Consider the following 16,151-nt stretch of genomic DNA (forward strand, 5'->3'; position numbering starts at 1 on the left):
AGAAAGAAGAAAAAGGAAGAAAAGAGAAGAGAAAGGAAAGTTCGATCCAGAAATTTTCTTTCTTATCCAATCACCTTTATTTTTGCAAATATGCAAATTTGTTGAGCAGCATTTATGCCATGCTCTCTTTTACACCCTGGAGAGAAAGACTACAAATGAGGAAAACCAAACCTGACCCAGGAGCAGAGGCTGTGGCTTCAGTCTCTGGGCTCCTAGGCAAGCTAGGTGACTTTATAAACTGGAAAATGAAAGTATGTTTTGTTCATGAAATAATAAGACATTTCTGAAAATCATCTAGAATTGTTTTTAATAAAGAGTCTCCATCTTTATTGCATTTTTTCTCAATTATGGTACTGACTTATGATCTCCATTGTGACTTTTGATTCTTAACTTTAAATCCTTGTGTCATAAGTGTTTTTTTTCTTTCCATCTTGGTTTTGAAAACCTTAACCAGAGACTGGTATTGTCTTTAATATACAATCACTGAACTGAGTTGAACTGAATAGAATTTTTAGCTTTGCTTTTTTTTTTCTTTTTTGCAAATATTCAACTTCACAAAAGTTCTGCACTCAGTTTTTCTTTCTCTTCCCCCATCCACATAAAGCACTTACGTTTGTAACTGTGACAGGGAATGACAAGCTTTCCAAAGTCATTCCAAGCATGGTAATTCCATACATTTTATTGGTACTAGTTGCTTTTTTGGGGGGTGGGACTGGGATTTGAACTTGTGGCTTAATGCTTGCAAAGTAGGCACTCCAGTGCTTGAGCCACACCTCCAGTACATTTTGCTCTGGATATTTTGGAGATGGAGGGGATCTCAAAAACTATTAGCCCAGGCTGGCCTTGAAATGTAGTCCTTCTGATCTCAGCCTCCTGAGTAGGTAGGAATACAGGCATGAGACACCAGCACTAGGCACTATTTGCTTTTTTGCATGTATCAGAAATCTTATTGTTTTATTTCATCAAATAATGAAAATCAAAACTTAAAAGAAGCTAGGAAAAAAATTGTGAGTGGCATTTTTACTGCTGAACATGGTAACAAGAAAAGATGAAGAGAACCTACATCATTTCTAACAATAGCAGTAAGAATCCCATTCACTGTAAGTGATAGACCCCGTGCTCCCACTTGAATAGGCGGGAGGAGGGATGAATCTGCCCCAAAATTGGCCCACAAGAAGGCGCCTTCTAACAATAATACATAATCCTAAACTAAATCCCTTATTTCTTTGAACCTCAGTTTATATCTGCAAAGCACAAGATAAGCCCTGAGTGAAGGTTTTTCTTACATTCCTTTTATCGTTTTATTACTAAGTCTATGAGATTCACATTTCTCTAGAGATTTTCACAAAAGCAAACCAGATTGATTAGCCTACAAAATTTCAAGGGAAAAGATGTGACTTTCTCTCAGGATCTCCCCCCCCCCCCCCGCTTCTTTCTCTCTGTAACCAAAAGATGTTTCTGATTAATAGGTATCCAGTCTCCCAAGATTTCCTGATTAAATAATTAAAATCAACTTAATCTCTCTGAAATGTTCCATCAGAGTTTAGGAAGACTGCCCATATCCTCGTCTGTATGATGACTGATGAAAACAACTCACTCTGAACCAGATTACAAATGTATCATCAAATGCCACCAACTGATTAATGTTTCTAATTATGTTCATCTTATAAATTATAAGGATGACAATAATAAGAGGCTACTCAAAATAGAGCAACCTGGGAACGTGTAGTCTAAATCCTTCAGTAAGGATATTGATCTATCCATGAAGACAGATATCTCAAGTCCTGAGGGAGTGGGGAGATTAAGAAAGCCAAAGAGATTTAGGAAATACCTTTCCACAAATACCAAAATGCAAGGTAATAAGAGGGGGGAAATGAAGAGGAAATAAGAACATAGTCACACTGGGGAGATAGATTAATGGCACTTCTGAGTGGAAAAGCAATGAAGATAGAACTAGAGTCTAAATATGTTTTAGTTTCTGTAGAGTAAATAAAGCCAGTGTTGAGCTGCGGAAGAAGGAAAGGCAAACCACTAAGGAGATTAGTGTCCAGGGAACGAACTAGAACAGCAGAGAGATCCAGGAACAGATAATCAAGGCCCATCTAAGAACCTGAGATCCAACTTCCAATTTTCTGTAACTGAACATTCCTTAAATTTCCTCACAGCAATGGCAGTTTTGCAACTTATTCAAATTAGTTATCATGCTGTGCAGCTGCAGACAGGTCAGTGGGGGCGGGGAGGTGGCACTGAGAGGGGAGAAGGGAAACTGGGAATGTAAATTGAGGAGGTCAAGGACATCTGTCTTTTCCTTACTGTACTCCCAGTACCTAGCGAAGCACCTAGCACAAGGTGGGCACTTACATATTTATAAGATGGTTGGACAGACCTCTGCACATCTTGGACATAAGAAAAAGAAACATGGAAGAGAAGCAAGGAGAGGAGAACGGAAAAGAGAAAATTCGCTTGCACTCTCCTCCCCTTCCTCCTTTAGGAAGAGTCTGAGATCCCATCTCTCCTGGGATTGCTTCCCACGAGCTTAATTTCATCAAGCCACCGAAGTCAGGAGCATTCTTCTAAGCCTATAAAAGAAGGTAAGTACTGCATCCTTTGTACTCATGAACCACTACCATAAGGGAGGAATTTAGTGGAAGAGGAGGCTTTATGCCTTTGTTACGATTACGCTTCTAAAAAATGGTAAAACCTCAAATTCATTCTCGGATGATTCTAGTTCTCTACTGACTACACTATGTTGAAAGAGTCTAGCATCCTCCTATTCTTTATATTTAAATCAGAAAGTAATACCCCAGATGTTCTCATAAAAGGCATACATGTAAATGATGCTATTTTTTTAGGAGGCACAGATGATTTATGGATGGTCATAACATTGACTAGAGAAAGTAACAGACAGTGAACAATTAATTTAAACTGTGTGGCCATCAAGCTAACTTTGTCATCAACATCAAAAATGTTGATTTGTTATTTAATGGGATTTCATAAGAAAGAGTAATAGAAGAGGTGAATATGACCAAAGAACATTAGCTGGATGGATAAAATCCCTGACCATATCCAACTTTATCTATGTCATTAAAAAAATTTTAAAGAATTTCACAAAAACAGTAGTATAGGAAATGTCCCTTTTAATTTTAAGTATTAAATTCTCTTACTGTAAAAATTTTTAAGTGGGACTTTGCTACTATGGTATACATGAGCATGAAAAAAGAGCTTTGAAATTTGACTGAATTGATGGGCTTCCTCACTAATTCCTTATATTTTAGAAAAATCGAAGACTAGATGCACTACATCCATACGGATGTATGCTACAGAACCTTAATTCAGGAGGGATCACATTATTACGCTGTAGTTAGGAACAGTGGAAAAGACAGCAGCATTGTATTTTTCTTGTTTTTTCATGCATTACAACTTTACTAATTTGCACTTGTGAAACTAATTAAATTATTGCTGTGGTCTACAGGCTGGAAAGCAATTACTTATACTTCAACTTTTTATATGAAAATTAAAAAGACAAATCCTAACAGTGGCTAAACTCCTTCTCCCTTGGTGGCAGAAAGTCAGTGAACCCGTGTGTGATCGTATTAAGAGGCATGCTATTAGAGAAAAAGCAGCAGTGAAGGGAGATGCAGGGAGTCACATATTGAATTGTGAATTTTAAACTAAAATAATGTAAAAAATAAAATCTGACTTTCATTGACTATTTGGAAACACTGGTGTGTACTGAGATGGGTAAGACAGCATCCTATGATGGTGAGGAGTAGCACATTTGGTGACAAAAGCTGGGGTTTGGATTTCACACATGCTTCTAAACCTCTCAAAGTCCCAGTCTCCTCCTCTGACAAAGGGTTGGTAACAGGGGCCTCCCCAAGAGCTGTTCCAATAATGAGATGAAATAGGCAGGAGGGGTTCTCAGCACAGGCCGCACGCTGGCAACACTCTGGTAAGGGTTGGCTTGTTGTGAATGTCGTGTGTTCTAACACTTCTCACTTATCCCTTCTTTTATGGGCACTGACTCATCCTCCACCTAACATTATGATTATAAAGGGGAACTACCAATTCTAGAAGATCTTGGAGGTCGTTCCTCAAGCGAATCAACCAAAGCTCTCTCATAGAATGTTCTGGATCTAAGGAAGGGCTATCCCTACTTCTCTGTCATGAAGTTGTCAGAGCAAAGCTCAGAAAACAAAAACTTGCAAAGACAGAGAAGAAAATGGACAAAGGTTTCTGGGTGGCATTTCGGCCCCTGTATCCAGCTGGGTCCCTCGCCTTCTTGTGGGCCAATTTTGGGGCAGATTCATCCCTCCTCCCGCCTGTTCAAGTGGGAGCACAGGGTCTATCACTTACAGTGAATGGGATTCTAACTGCTAAAGCTGTTATTAGGAAAATAAACTAAAAATTGCCTTGGGGAGAAACACCTGTTAGTTTTACTAGCCTAATTATTTCTGTTAGGTAACCTGTGGTATGGCCTCATCATATATAATAATATAACCTTAAGTTACACTGAGAATTGGTATAAAAGTATCTTCTGTTAAAGTAGATGATAATTTCACGTCTTCACTCACTTAATGATCATGAAATTTTATTGGCTAAAACTGGCATAGAACGGACTGACATAATAGACTGAAAAATGTCATTTAGTACTTCTTTGTTATACCATAAAATATAGGAGACTTCACACGGGAGAGAAATACTGATAGTACTTGCTTTATAAAGTATTATGAAACATTTAAGAAAATACACCCTGTGTTAAAACATATTAAATACTACTGTAACACATAGCTAGCCATCAAAGGACAAAAAAGGAAAACATTCATCTGTACCTACTTTTTTAATCTGAAAAGATGATCAGTAGCCACTAATCACAGACACATTCATACACAACTATGAAGTTGTGTGTGCACATACACAACTACACATACTACATATAACCAACTGTACATGCACAAGCATACTTAATTAAGATCTGTGTTTTCTAGAACTATTAATGAAATATAATTTAAATGAAGCAAAATTGACTATACCAGGCTAAAACAGATATATGTTCAGACAGCCTGAGTGAAATAATAGTTTTAAGCCAAGCATAGTAGCTCATGCTTCTAAATCTCAGCTACTCAGGAGTTAGAAGTTGGAAGAACTTCAGTTCTAAGCTAGCCCGGGAAAAAGTTAGCAAGACTCCCATATCAATCAGTAAGCTGAGCATGGTGGTACATGCCTGTGATCCCAGCTATGTGGGAGGGACAGGAAGATCTTAGCCCAAGGCTAACCCTGGACAAAAACTGTGAGACCCTACCTGAAAAACAACTAAAGCAAAAAAGGGTGGAACACCTGCCTAGCAAATCTGAGGCCCTGAGTTCAAACCCCATACTGTCAAAAAAAAAAAAAAAAGTGGAGTAACACTTGTAGCAACAGTAGTACTTTCACTGGAATAATACATTCATGGGAAACAAACAAAGAAAATAATGCAACCTTTCCTTTCTTTCTGTGATGCTGGGATCAAGCCTACAGTCTTGCACATGCTAGGCTAGCACTCTACCACTGACTTACATTACAGCCCCCAACTATTTTTTAAGTTTGTAAACATCAAGAGTAGAAGATAAAAGAGTTTTTCTTATACATATATATAGTCAATGAATTGTGTAACTTATAAACACTTTCAGAGGTAAGATATTCTATAACATTGCTGTCAGTTTTGTGTACTGTTGACACCATAACCTCAAGTCATAAAATGTGTGTGCCAAGCATGGGACAGGGATGCATCCCTGTGTGGACCTTCCTGCCTGCATCTGCCTCTGTCTGTGATGGGAGAGGGGACAGATGCGGCTCTGACTGCCCATGCAAATGTGACTGTGAACCTGAACAGAAGGTAACGCACAGCTGAAAAGGCACAAGTATTCCCTGACGACCTCCAGAGGCCTGGGGTAGGAGTGGGCTAAGGACACCTATGGCTGAGTCCTCCAGTGCACGGCTTCATTATGTGACTGTGGTTTTCATAGGAACTCGGATGTGAAAATGAAAATGCAAAGAAAGGTTGGCAGCACAAAGGGAATCCAAGACACATGTATACAAGGTTAAGAGGCTCTAGACACTAAGAGTCAAGAAGGAACAGGAGGTCAATGGCCAGGTGGCTCCTCAGTGAGCAGAGATGGAAGAAATAAAATTAAAGCCATGAGCCAGACAGACACCAGTGGTCAGGGAAGGTCACCCTCTGGAAGCTGAGTGCTCTGTTCTTGTATCTCCCGGTCATTAGCTGAATGACCTTGGTTGGCACTGCAATATTTTCCAGGCCTTTGCTCTTGTATTTTCTTTTTTTTTTAAATCATACCTTATATTCTTCCCAACTCATTGAGATGTTCAGAGAATGAATATAAAAATGGGTTGGAAAGTAAAAGGAGCAATGCAAATGATGAGGCAATTGTTTCATTGTTCTAGTTTTTTATGAACAAATCAAAACAATGCAACTGCACTAACAGGAATTATATATTGAAATGATACCAATTAAATGACATTAAGTATTTCCATATCGTTTTAATAAGATAAGGGGACCATTGACAAAGCTGTGAACTCTTCCAATTTTTTATAATTATTCATATAATTTTAGTTCAGTTAAAAATCACATTTGCTTAATAACCATTTCCAAGCAGAATAATTTATTACGGTAGCTGACTTTTCTAGACAAACACATGTCACTCATTTAGCCCCATTTTTTATGGTTACCACTTTAGAAAGAAATTTATTAAAATATAGTATAAATTCTTATGCCTTCTTTTAACATTTATACTCTGCCTTGAAAAGTAAACCATAATTCATAGCTTTAGTTTTTTTAATTTTAAAGAGCCCAAAGACTACTCTGACTTTTAAAAAATTTTTCATAAATCCTTTGTATAGTTTTCTTTCTCCTCATTGCTATCAGACTGCCAGGGTCATTTCTCACTGTCAACCTTTTCCCTGCCTTCTCGCTTCCATTTTGCTAATTACTCAGAAGTTACTAGACTTCAAGTTCAACTGGTTACAGCAGTATCTAAAGTGTGAGATCATACCTCTGAGCAAGGGCTGTGTGGCTTGCCTGTGAGCTAAGAACAGAATCTGCACTGTATTTTTCTGTCTCGGCCAATCAGATCATAATTCATACTCAAATTTTCAATAAATTTGTTTGCTTACTAAGGAAAGAGCCAAGGCAAAGCTTCTGATGCAGATATTGGTAACACAGCTGGGGGTGGGGGGGTGACAGCAGGGGAGTGAAGGAAGAGAGCTCAGAAAGGGAAAGTGTCCAGAAGACACAGGCTGTGAGTGGAGTTGGGCAGGATGAACAGATGCTACACTGGTAAGAGAGGAAAACACAGGATGGACGATAGGACACCAGCAAGGCAGACCATGACTGAAGAACATTATCCATGCCGTCCAATGGATGGCAAGGAAAGAGAAGAGAGGCATGAGATGCAGCCAGACAGAAAAGCTGAGGCCAAACTTCTGTGCAGCCTCTGTGCCAGGAGAAGGAGCCTAGATCTCATTCCAGGGAACAGAAGGTTTTCAAAGCACAGAAATGAGTATCAATTCTATGCTTTATTAAATCGTTCTAGGGTCTACATTAATGGAGCGATTCCAATAAAGAAAGTATTGAAAGAGGCATAGCAAAAGATGGTAAAGAGGCTAATTCAGGGTAGTTCTGACTGATAATAGAAAAAAATGGGGGAGAGAAGGAGCTGGGAAAAGAAAAAGGCATTGGGGAGAAAAATGATGAAGAAAAGTACTTTCTGGAATTGAAAGTAAAGGGATGCATCCATCCTGGTACCCTAGGGCATAATACACATAGCATATTCAAAAACTGCTTGTTAAATACAACTGAAACCCCATAATAGGATTTCTATCAGCCCCAGTGCCTCAGCACTGCACAGGACAACTAATGCTCAAATGCTCTCTATTCCTGACAGCAGCTGACCTAAGTTATGCTAAACAACAAAGTGTAAAAGCTATTACGGATAATTTTCTTCATTTACTTTTAACAGCAGGTAAAATCAGCCACCATTACAGAAAATAATATCAAGAAAGGAGAGGGTATAAAATTGCTAATCACAAAACAAAACTAAATAAAAAAAACTCATAAAGTTAAATTGATGTAACTTTGTTTCTTTTGCCCAGCCCCAGATGTGCTATTTGAAAATGGGACTGAGAAACACCCTGAATATAACAGCAAACTAAGAAATGAAAAGGCAGGGTCTTTTTAACTCTTAAATGACCACTGAGGAGAAATTATAGCAAAGCAGCGCCTTAATGATGGCATCCTTTGTATTGCTATAAAACTGCTTACTGTAAAAACAATTCCTCCCTCTGCTTCCTAGGGAAGCAAGGAGACAAGAAAAGCAGATTGAAGGAAGACATTAAACTGAATGAGCAGTACAAGCAAACTTCTTATTCTTCTCCCAAATTAAAAAACAAAATCAAATAAACTGGAATAGCACCTCTTTTCTTGCTGTATGATATTAAAATGTTCTGCCAGACTTTCCAGGTCCCGAGCAATCTGAACCACGCAGCACACATAAACCCCTCATCCACACCTCTTGTCCAGGCTGCTCAGACCCCTCCCTTGTGTCCCCCTTCACCTCCCCCCCCAAACACAGCTGCTCCTCTCCCCACACCTGAGCTTTCTTCTGACATCCATGTCCCCAGTGTGGACATCCTCTTCCGGGAACCTACTCACTTCTTCCCACACTCCAATGACTTGCTCAGGAGCAACGGTCTCTACCCTGATCCTTGAGGTCTTTCTTTTTCTCTGGGAATACACACCTGAGTATCACAGGTTTTATTTGCTTTCTCACCTCATTTGCTAGGTTTGATCTCCAACTAAATTAAGCCCTTCTCAGGAACATATGTCTTACACTTCTCATTCATCTGCAACAGTGCTCAGCTGTACATCCCTTTATTCAATATAGGCAGTAAACACCTACTATGTTACAGACAATTTTAGATATTACAAAATACAGCAGTGAAAAACCAATCTCTGTCTTTCTTCCTGGAGCTTACTACATTCCACAAGTGTGAAAATGAAAGACCACAAAAGAGTACATACAGTGAACAGGCAAAATGCAGAACTTGCTGGACAAGAAATGCTAGGAAAGGTAGAAAAAGGGATGGATGGTGACCAATAGGCAGAGGATGCTAGAGAAGGCCTACCTAGAGACACTGTTGAGTAAAACCTGCAGGAATGGAGTGCATGAGCAGGTACGTGTAGAAGGAGCTGTCAAGGCAGAGGGAAAGAAGAGCAAAAGTTCATAAATGAGAGCACATCTGGGCTGTCCATGGATGGGTGGAAGGACCAGTGTGACCAGAGTGAGAACAACAGGAGACCAGGCCAGAGACAACATGGATCCAGCTGGCATTGGGCCTGTTAGCCATCCTAAGGAGTGTGACTTCTCTGAGAGGAAGGCCCTCAGGTGTGCAGCAGAGCACCGTGACTGCTGTGGTGGAAATCTTTTCCAAGGTGTGGGGGGGGGGGGGCAGTTAGGGCAAAGCAGAGAGATGAACTGAGAGGACCTGCAATAACTCAAGTGACAGGTGGCAGTGGCTTAGGCCAAGAGGTTGTGGTAGAAGTAGTGACAGAGGATCAGATTCTGGACTGTTTTGAACATAGCAATGATAGGATTTGCTGATAGAATGACTTTGGGTGAAAAAAAGCACAGAGGAACCCATAGTGCCCCAAAGGATTCTGGGCTGTGCAACTCAGAGCACAGAACTGCGTAAGGCAAGATGAAAGACTGCAGGAAAAACAGATGCAAGGTGGCAGAAAGGGGCAGAATCTGTTGACAGACAGGAAAAGGGCACCATATACACCAATTACTTATTCTAGAACAGTTGGCGTTAGTTTCCACTTCATCTTAAATCAATGATCTATCCCCTAGGACTGGTGCTCATCGTACAGCTTCTGGTTATACTGTGTGGACTTAAGACATGCACAACAGCGCAATTACCTCTTCTTTGCAGGACATAGGTTCCCTATGTACAACGGCACTGCATTTTCATAGAACCTGTGTCCATCTTCTCATAAACTTTTCTTTTCCTTTTGCAGTGCTGGGGATCAAACCCAAGACTTCCTGCCTACTATTCCCATATATTTTAACTCATGTCTAGATTAATTAAATACCCAATAAGATGTGAATGCTATGTAAATATACAGTTACACTGTATTACTTAGGGAATAATGACAAGAAAAAGTCTGTCCATGCTTGATAACAGATAGGATTTTTGACTAGCAGAAAACAAAACATGATGTTAGACCCCAAGTGTGCTCTGTGCACACACACACAAACACACACACACACACACACACACACACACACAAAGCTTGATTCAGGGGGGCAGGAAAATCATGCTTCCGGGAAATTTACTTGGATTGAAGAAAGCTTCCATGAGCAAGCCTTGGCAGGACAATGGCCACATGTCCTATTGAATGGCTGAGCCAGGGACAGCTACAGTCAAGGAAAGTGTTTCGAACCACGCTTCCCTTGAAAATACTAAATGGTCATGACTTACACACGAGGCACAGTGCGAGCCATGCTTCGAGGTCTGCTTTTGCTCTGTGAAGTGAGTGATGGAAAAATACCTTGAATGGCATGTCTGTTCTTAAAAACACATCAGAGGTGGATGCAGTAGCTCACATGTATAATCCCAGCTACTCAGGAGATGGAGATTGGGAGGATGGCGGTTGAAGGCCATTCAGGACAAAAAGTTAGCAAGATCCTCATCTCAACTAATAAAGTGTGCACCTGTAATCCCAGCTGCATAGGAAGTATAAATAGGAGTATCCCAGTCGAGAATAGCCCAAACAGAAATAAAAGACACTGTCCCCCCCACAAAAAAAAAACTAAAGCAAAAAGGGCTGGGTGTGTGCCTGTCTATAAAACATGAGGCCATTAGTTCAAACCCAAAACCAAAAAAAAAAGCATCAGTATGTTTTTATTGTCAACAGTGTAAAATCAAAATAGAGATAGGTATATGTAAGCCCCAAAATGCACTACAAACTTTCTTTCAAATTTACTACGTGGCAGATTGCCATTTGCTAGTAGGTAGTTCCTATTTTGATTTTAAGCCAAAATACATAGATTCAATAAGTTCCTTTTAAATTAAATGCTGTTGTCTACTTTCAGATGAAAGGCACTTTACTGTCTCATATTAACAGAAGTTTTAAGAAAATCTTACTTTATAGATATTTAAAATATTTTCTATATTTTCTATTGCACCTTTAATAACTCTTCTACTTGTAATTATGTATTAAGCAACTTGTTTTAATATAAGAAATACATATTTTTATTTCATAGAAAAATTATATTGGTAGTTACAGTATATTTTCTTGGGCTCCTTTTTTATTAGCATACATTAATTGGACAAAGGGGTTTCACTGTGATATTTCCATATATGCATATAATGTAACAGTATGCTTTTAAGATAATCATGTTTTTGCAGCTAATTTGTTTTGAAAATAATGACTCTGAAGTATTCCACAATTTTATTTTCTTAATTTAACAATTTAGATATTTGTTGAACTTGATGAAAAGTTTCTTAGATGAAAAGTTTTAAATACTAGATCCTGAATTGTACAAGGAAATTTCCTACTTGATTTGGTTTCCTTCTCCTAAAACATGTGTTTTTTATGGTGTATTAAAAGAACCAGTCTAACCTGTTTTTGATTGTGGGTTTCTTCTTGGTTCTTCAGGGGCCTCAATTGGCTGATCGGCCAGGAAAACTCGAGCTTGGTCTACTGCATTCAGGACAGAATATTCTTTCTCCTTTAGTTCACGTCTCAGTGCCTTTGCAAAAAGAAGAAAAAGATGAATTTGTAACCTCATGTGTTCAGCAAAAATGGAACGCCTTCAGTTAGACCACTTCTGACACACCTGTCCAAGGAATCATTAACAGCCAGCATTTAAGTGAAGTTAGAAGTAAAAATGTTAGTTTTACAGATAGGAATGGTGAAAAATATGAATAAAAGAAAAAAAAAAGATGATCCCTGCAGAATTTAAATATGCAAAAGAAAGGAAAGAAGAAGGAAGGAAGGAGGGAGGGCAGGAAGGAAGAAGCTTTAAGATATTCACCTAAGGGAAATTGTTACAGTGTATTAAACTTACACAAAACATGCTTTTAAGGTTTACACTAATGTCAGATTGCTAAAATATAATGGCTGTTCTAAAATTTTTTTTCTTATAAGACTGACCAAAAATTGCATCCAATGATACAGAAGAAGGTAATTTCACAAATAGTAATGAGATCCTCAGTGTTTTACATTCTTTAGAATACATTAAGAAAAACATTAAGAGACAGAAACAAATGAAAGTACGTGAAATCAAAACTAAACCAAAGTGAACACATAAAAGACGATCTCCAATTATCTTAAAATACGCTCCGTCTTCCATGCTGAGCCAATTACCATTTCTCCCTTGTGAGGTTTTTCATACAAATCTGTGGTTCTTACAATAGCTTGTCTTTAGCACATTTGTTCTTTTAAATAGGGCCAAACTTTCACCCCGTTCCTATGCAATGACTTGTGATTAAGACTGAGGATAGGTAAGACACCTAAAAAACTAGCTAGCATTTGTTGCCCTTAATGCAGAGAAACTAAAGCAGATACCTTAAAGCAACTGAGGCCAATAGGAAAAGGGGACCAGGAAGTAGAGAAAAGGTTAGATCAAAAAGAATTAACCTAGAAGGTAACACCCACACACAGGAAATCAATGTGAGTCAATGCTCTGTATAGCTATCCTTATCTCAACCAGCAAAACCCCTTGTTCCTTCCTATTATTGCTTATACTCTCTCTACAACAAAATTAGAAATAAGGGCAAAATAGTTTCTGCTGGGTATTGAGTGGGGGGAGCGGGAGGGGGTGGAGTGGGTGGTAAGGGAGGGGGTGGGGGCAGGGGGGAGAAATGAACCAAGCCTTGTATGCACATATAAACAATAAAAGAAAAATGAAAAAAAAAAAAGAGAAGAAAAAAAGCAAAGTAGAAGAAGAGAATAACACAGAAAAGAAGTAACAAGGCTGTTGTGCATCTCCTCCTGAGCGCCCAGCACACCTGACCCCAGCTTTATGCATGTTTGCCTTCTATCCTTTGTCCTTTCTGCATCTCCAGTAGCCCCCAGTTAGGTCAGGAGAACAGAGTTCAAAAAAGCTCGCAAGAACTGCATTTTTAATCTGGAAATGTATATGCATGTCTACAGTTCTTGAGCCAATTCTTTCCACTGAGATTATTTTGTTAGAGCAAGAAGCTCTAGAGGAACAGAAAAACTCCTAATATTTACTTACAAAACTACCTAGAAATAGAAAATTGTGATAAGACAAATTATGCTACTTAAAAAAAAAAACAGCATTGAAAAATAGTGGGTATTCCAGCAAAATTATAAAAAAATTTTTGCCGAAAGGTGCATATCTCCCAAACTCAAATCTGATCAGTAAATGTGGGCACAGTAAGGTTCTGCTAGAATTCTTGTCTGGGAAGGGAAGTACCAAGAATGCACCCCTTTAAATGGAAGGTGCTGCAGAGAAGACACCAGAAGACCACCTGCTCACTCTGGCTTTCCCACAGGGGAAGAAACCACACACAGCATTTGGGGACTTAGCACAAAAGAGAAACCAGAAAACACTAACAGGTAATGATACGGAAAAAAAAGTAAAAACTGTAGAAAGCTGAAACATAAAAAAATGCTTAAATGGCATATGTTTCACAGGATGAATTTATGGTAGAGAAAGGCGACAAGTAGATCCATGCAAGTTCAGTGCACAGTATTCCTGACCTGGGAATTCTGGACCAAAATAGTCCACAAACTGTGCCCTGGAAAGGGGTGTGGGAGGGAAAAAGGCAGAGTAAGATTTGTCTTAGAACTATTTTTAGAATAGAATCCAAGTGGAAATATGAGTTCATCTGCAGAAAGGATACTAGGTTGGAAAACTAACCAATCAATTCCCCCTTCTGGCTGCAATTCTATCAATTTATCATGGATTCTTTCAAAATATAGCAAGCAATTTCTTTAGCTGGATGTTTGCTGTGTCCAGAAAACTCTCCCCCAGATACCCGCAGCACATGTTCCCTCATTCCCTTTAAGGCCTTCTATATGAAGCCTACCTACTCAACCTATTTAATGTAGCATTTCACCTTTCCCATCCCCCACATTTCACATTTCCATTACTCTCCCTGTCTTTGTATTTCTAGACCTGTCACCTCTAATGTGCAAGACAAGTATTTGGTATTATGCTTATGACTTAATCTGTCTTTTTCAGATATAATGTAAGCTCCAGGGACTTTTTCTGAATTTTTCACTACAAGTAAACAAAGCACCCCATTCAACTGTGGAGTGCATCCTAGTAAAGATAGTGCCTAAATTGAGTCTTGTAGAGAGAGAAGGGTTCTCCCACCAGCAGACACCAAACAGGAGACTAGCAGGGGAAGGAGGGAAGAGCACAGATTTGTACACTGGAGGCGCTGGACCCATCTCAGCACCAGTAAGTTCAGATGAGGCTCAAGATGTAGGCAGAGTCAGGTCAGAAAGACCAACCTCTTGTGCATCTGATGCTTGACCAATATTGAGCAATGGAAAGTTGGTAGGGAGTGACTACCTGATTTTTACATTTTTGTTTTAAAAATATCACCATCAGGCCTCCTAGATTAATAAAAAGATAAATCAATCTGAGGAAGCCCCACTGGACTATTTTCCTTCCTGAGCACATTAAACTCCAGCACTTCATAGAAAAAAAAAAACATCCTCTCTGCACAGAATACTTGCTGGGGAATGTCTCCTGAGCTCCTTTGACAGGCAAAGGTAGGGAAGTACCAGAGGCAAGAGTGAGCAGGTAGGAGCTACCTCAAGTAAATAAAAACGCTGGGGTTCTGCCCCTAATGCCAACTCAACACCCAATACACTACAGAACAGCAACCATTTAATACTGTCCTTTCATACTCTACTTTGCAATTTAAATTTCTTATTCAATTTGTCCTGTTTCAATTATATTTAATTGCACGTCAGCAATGGATTTACCTTTCAAAAGCATTATACATATAATCATTTCATCACCCTTCACCTCTCAATTAGACATAAAAGAAAACCTGCATTTCCCAAACACCTGGTGAACATTAATGACTCCAATGAGTTATTTTGTAGACAAAGCTACAAAGTGACATTTGGTTTTATGTTCTAATATTGTGTGACTTATGCATGGGCCATCTTAAGTGGGTGCAACATAAGCTAATTGGAATTTCTCTATTTTAATGACTTTCTATTTTCAATAAAAACAATTATATCTCTGGACAATAACAAGTACTAGAAAGGATGTGAAGAAACTGGAACCCTCATGCATTGTTTGTAAGTAGGTAAAATGGTGTAGCCATGTTGGAAAATAGTGGCATTTCCTCAAAACGTTAAACCACAGAGTTACCACATGACCTGGCAGTTTCACTCTTTGATATGCACAGACTAGAACTGAAAACATATGTTTTCAGTTACAGTAAAAGCCACTGAACTGTATAATTTAAAGGGGTGAAATTTTGTGATTTGTAAATAATATCTCAATAAAGTTGTTCTTAAAGTAAAATGATTATGTTCTTTATATATAAAAAAAAAAATCCACCAGGTAATGTTTCTTTTCTAGTCTCTACGGCCACATTTGCAAAGTAGCAGCACATCTTCCATGTTGAGTATGTTCAATAACAATATGACTGCTCCCATGAGTGTCTCTGGAACACTTCTTCCTCTAACACAGTTTGTCCTGTACGTTGTGACCATGCACCTGTCCCCACCATTAAGCTGTAAGGCTCAAGTCTCAATCACTTGCAAGCCTAGCTCATGCCTAGACTAGATAGACAGCACTTAGTAAGTGCTTCTGCATAAAAAATATAGGAAGAACACTTTCAGAACTAAATACAACCATACAGTATTCCAAATTGTCCAGCAAAATATACAAAGTCTCCCAAATCTGTTCATCCTAAGTTAAAATAATAATGTATGCTGGTTAGCTCCAAATTATTTTAATTATGTACTTTACAAATTACTGGTAATAATTTTTAGTGTAGCTTTCTTCTACCATATTTCAGTTAGTCTGCACTATGTATTTCACTCCACTGTGGATATTTATTTTACTGATAACAAATATCCTTTTCTCTCC

General features: G+C 38.8%; 1 protein-coding gene across 8 annotated transcripts in view; it reads right to left on the reverse strand.

The window, feature by feature from the left end:
• Utrn (utrophin) overlaps positions 1 to 16,151 on the reverse strand; it is a 521,188-nt gene that overhangs the window by 108,693 nt on the left and 396,344 nt on the right. For all 8 annotated transcript variants that reach the window (XM_074072723.1, XM_074072717.1, XM_074072708.1 and 5 more), the window contains one exon: positions 11,681 to 11,810. In XM_074072723.1, the coding sequence (XP_073928824.1) occupies positions 11,681 to 11,810 (130 nt within the window). The remainder of the gene's footprint in view (positions 1 to 11,680; positions 11,811 to 16,151) is intronic.

The sequence above is a fragment of the Castor canadensis genome, chromosome 1 (genome assembly GCF_047511655.1).
Source record: "Castor canadensis chromosome 1, mCasCan1.hap1v2, whole genome shotgun sequence".
NCBI lineage: Eukaryota > Metazoa > Chordata > Mammalia > Rodentia > Castoridae > Castor > Castor canadensis.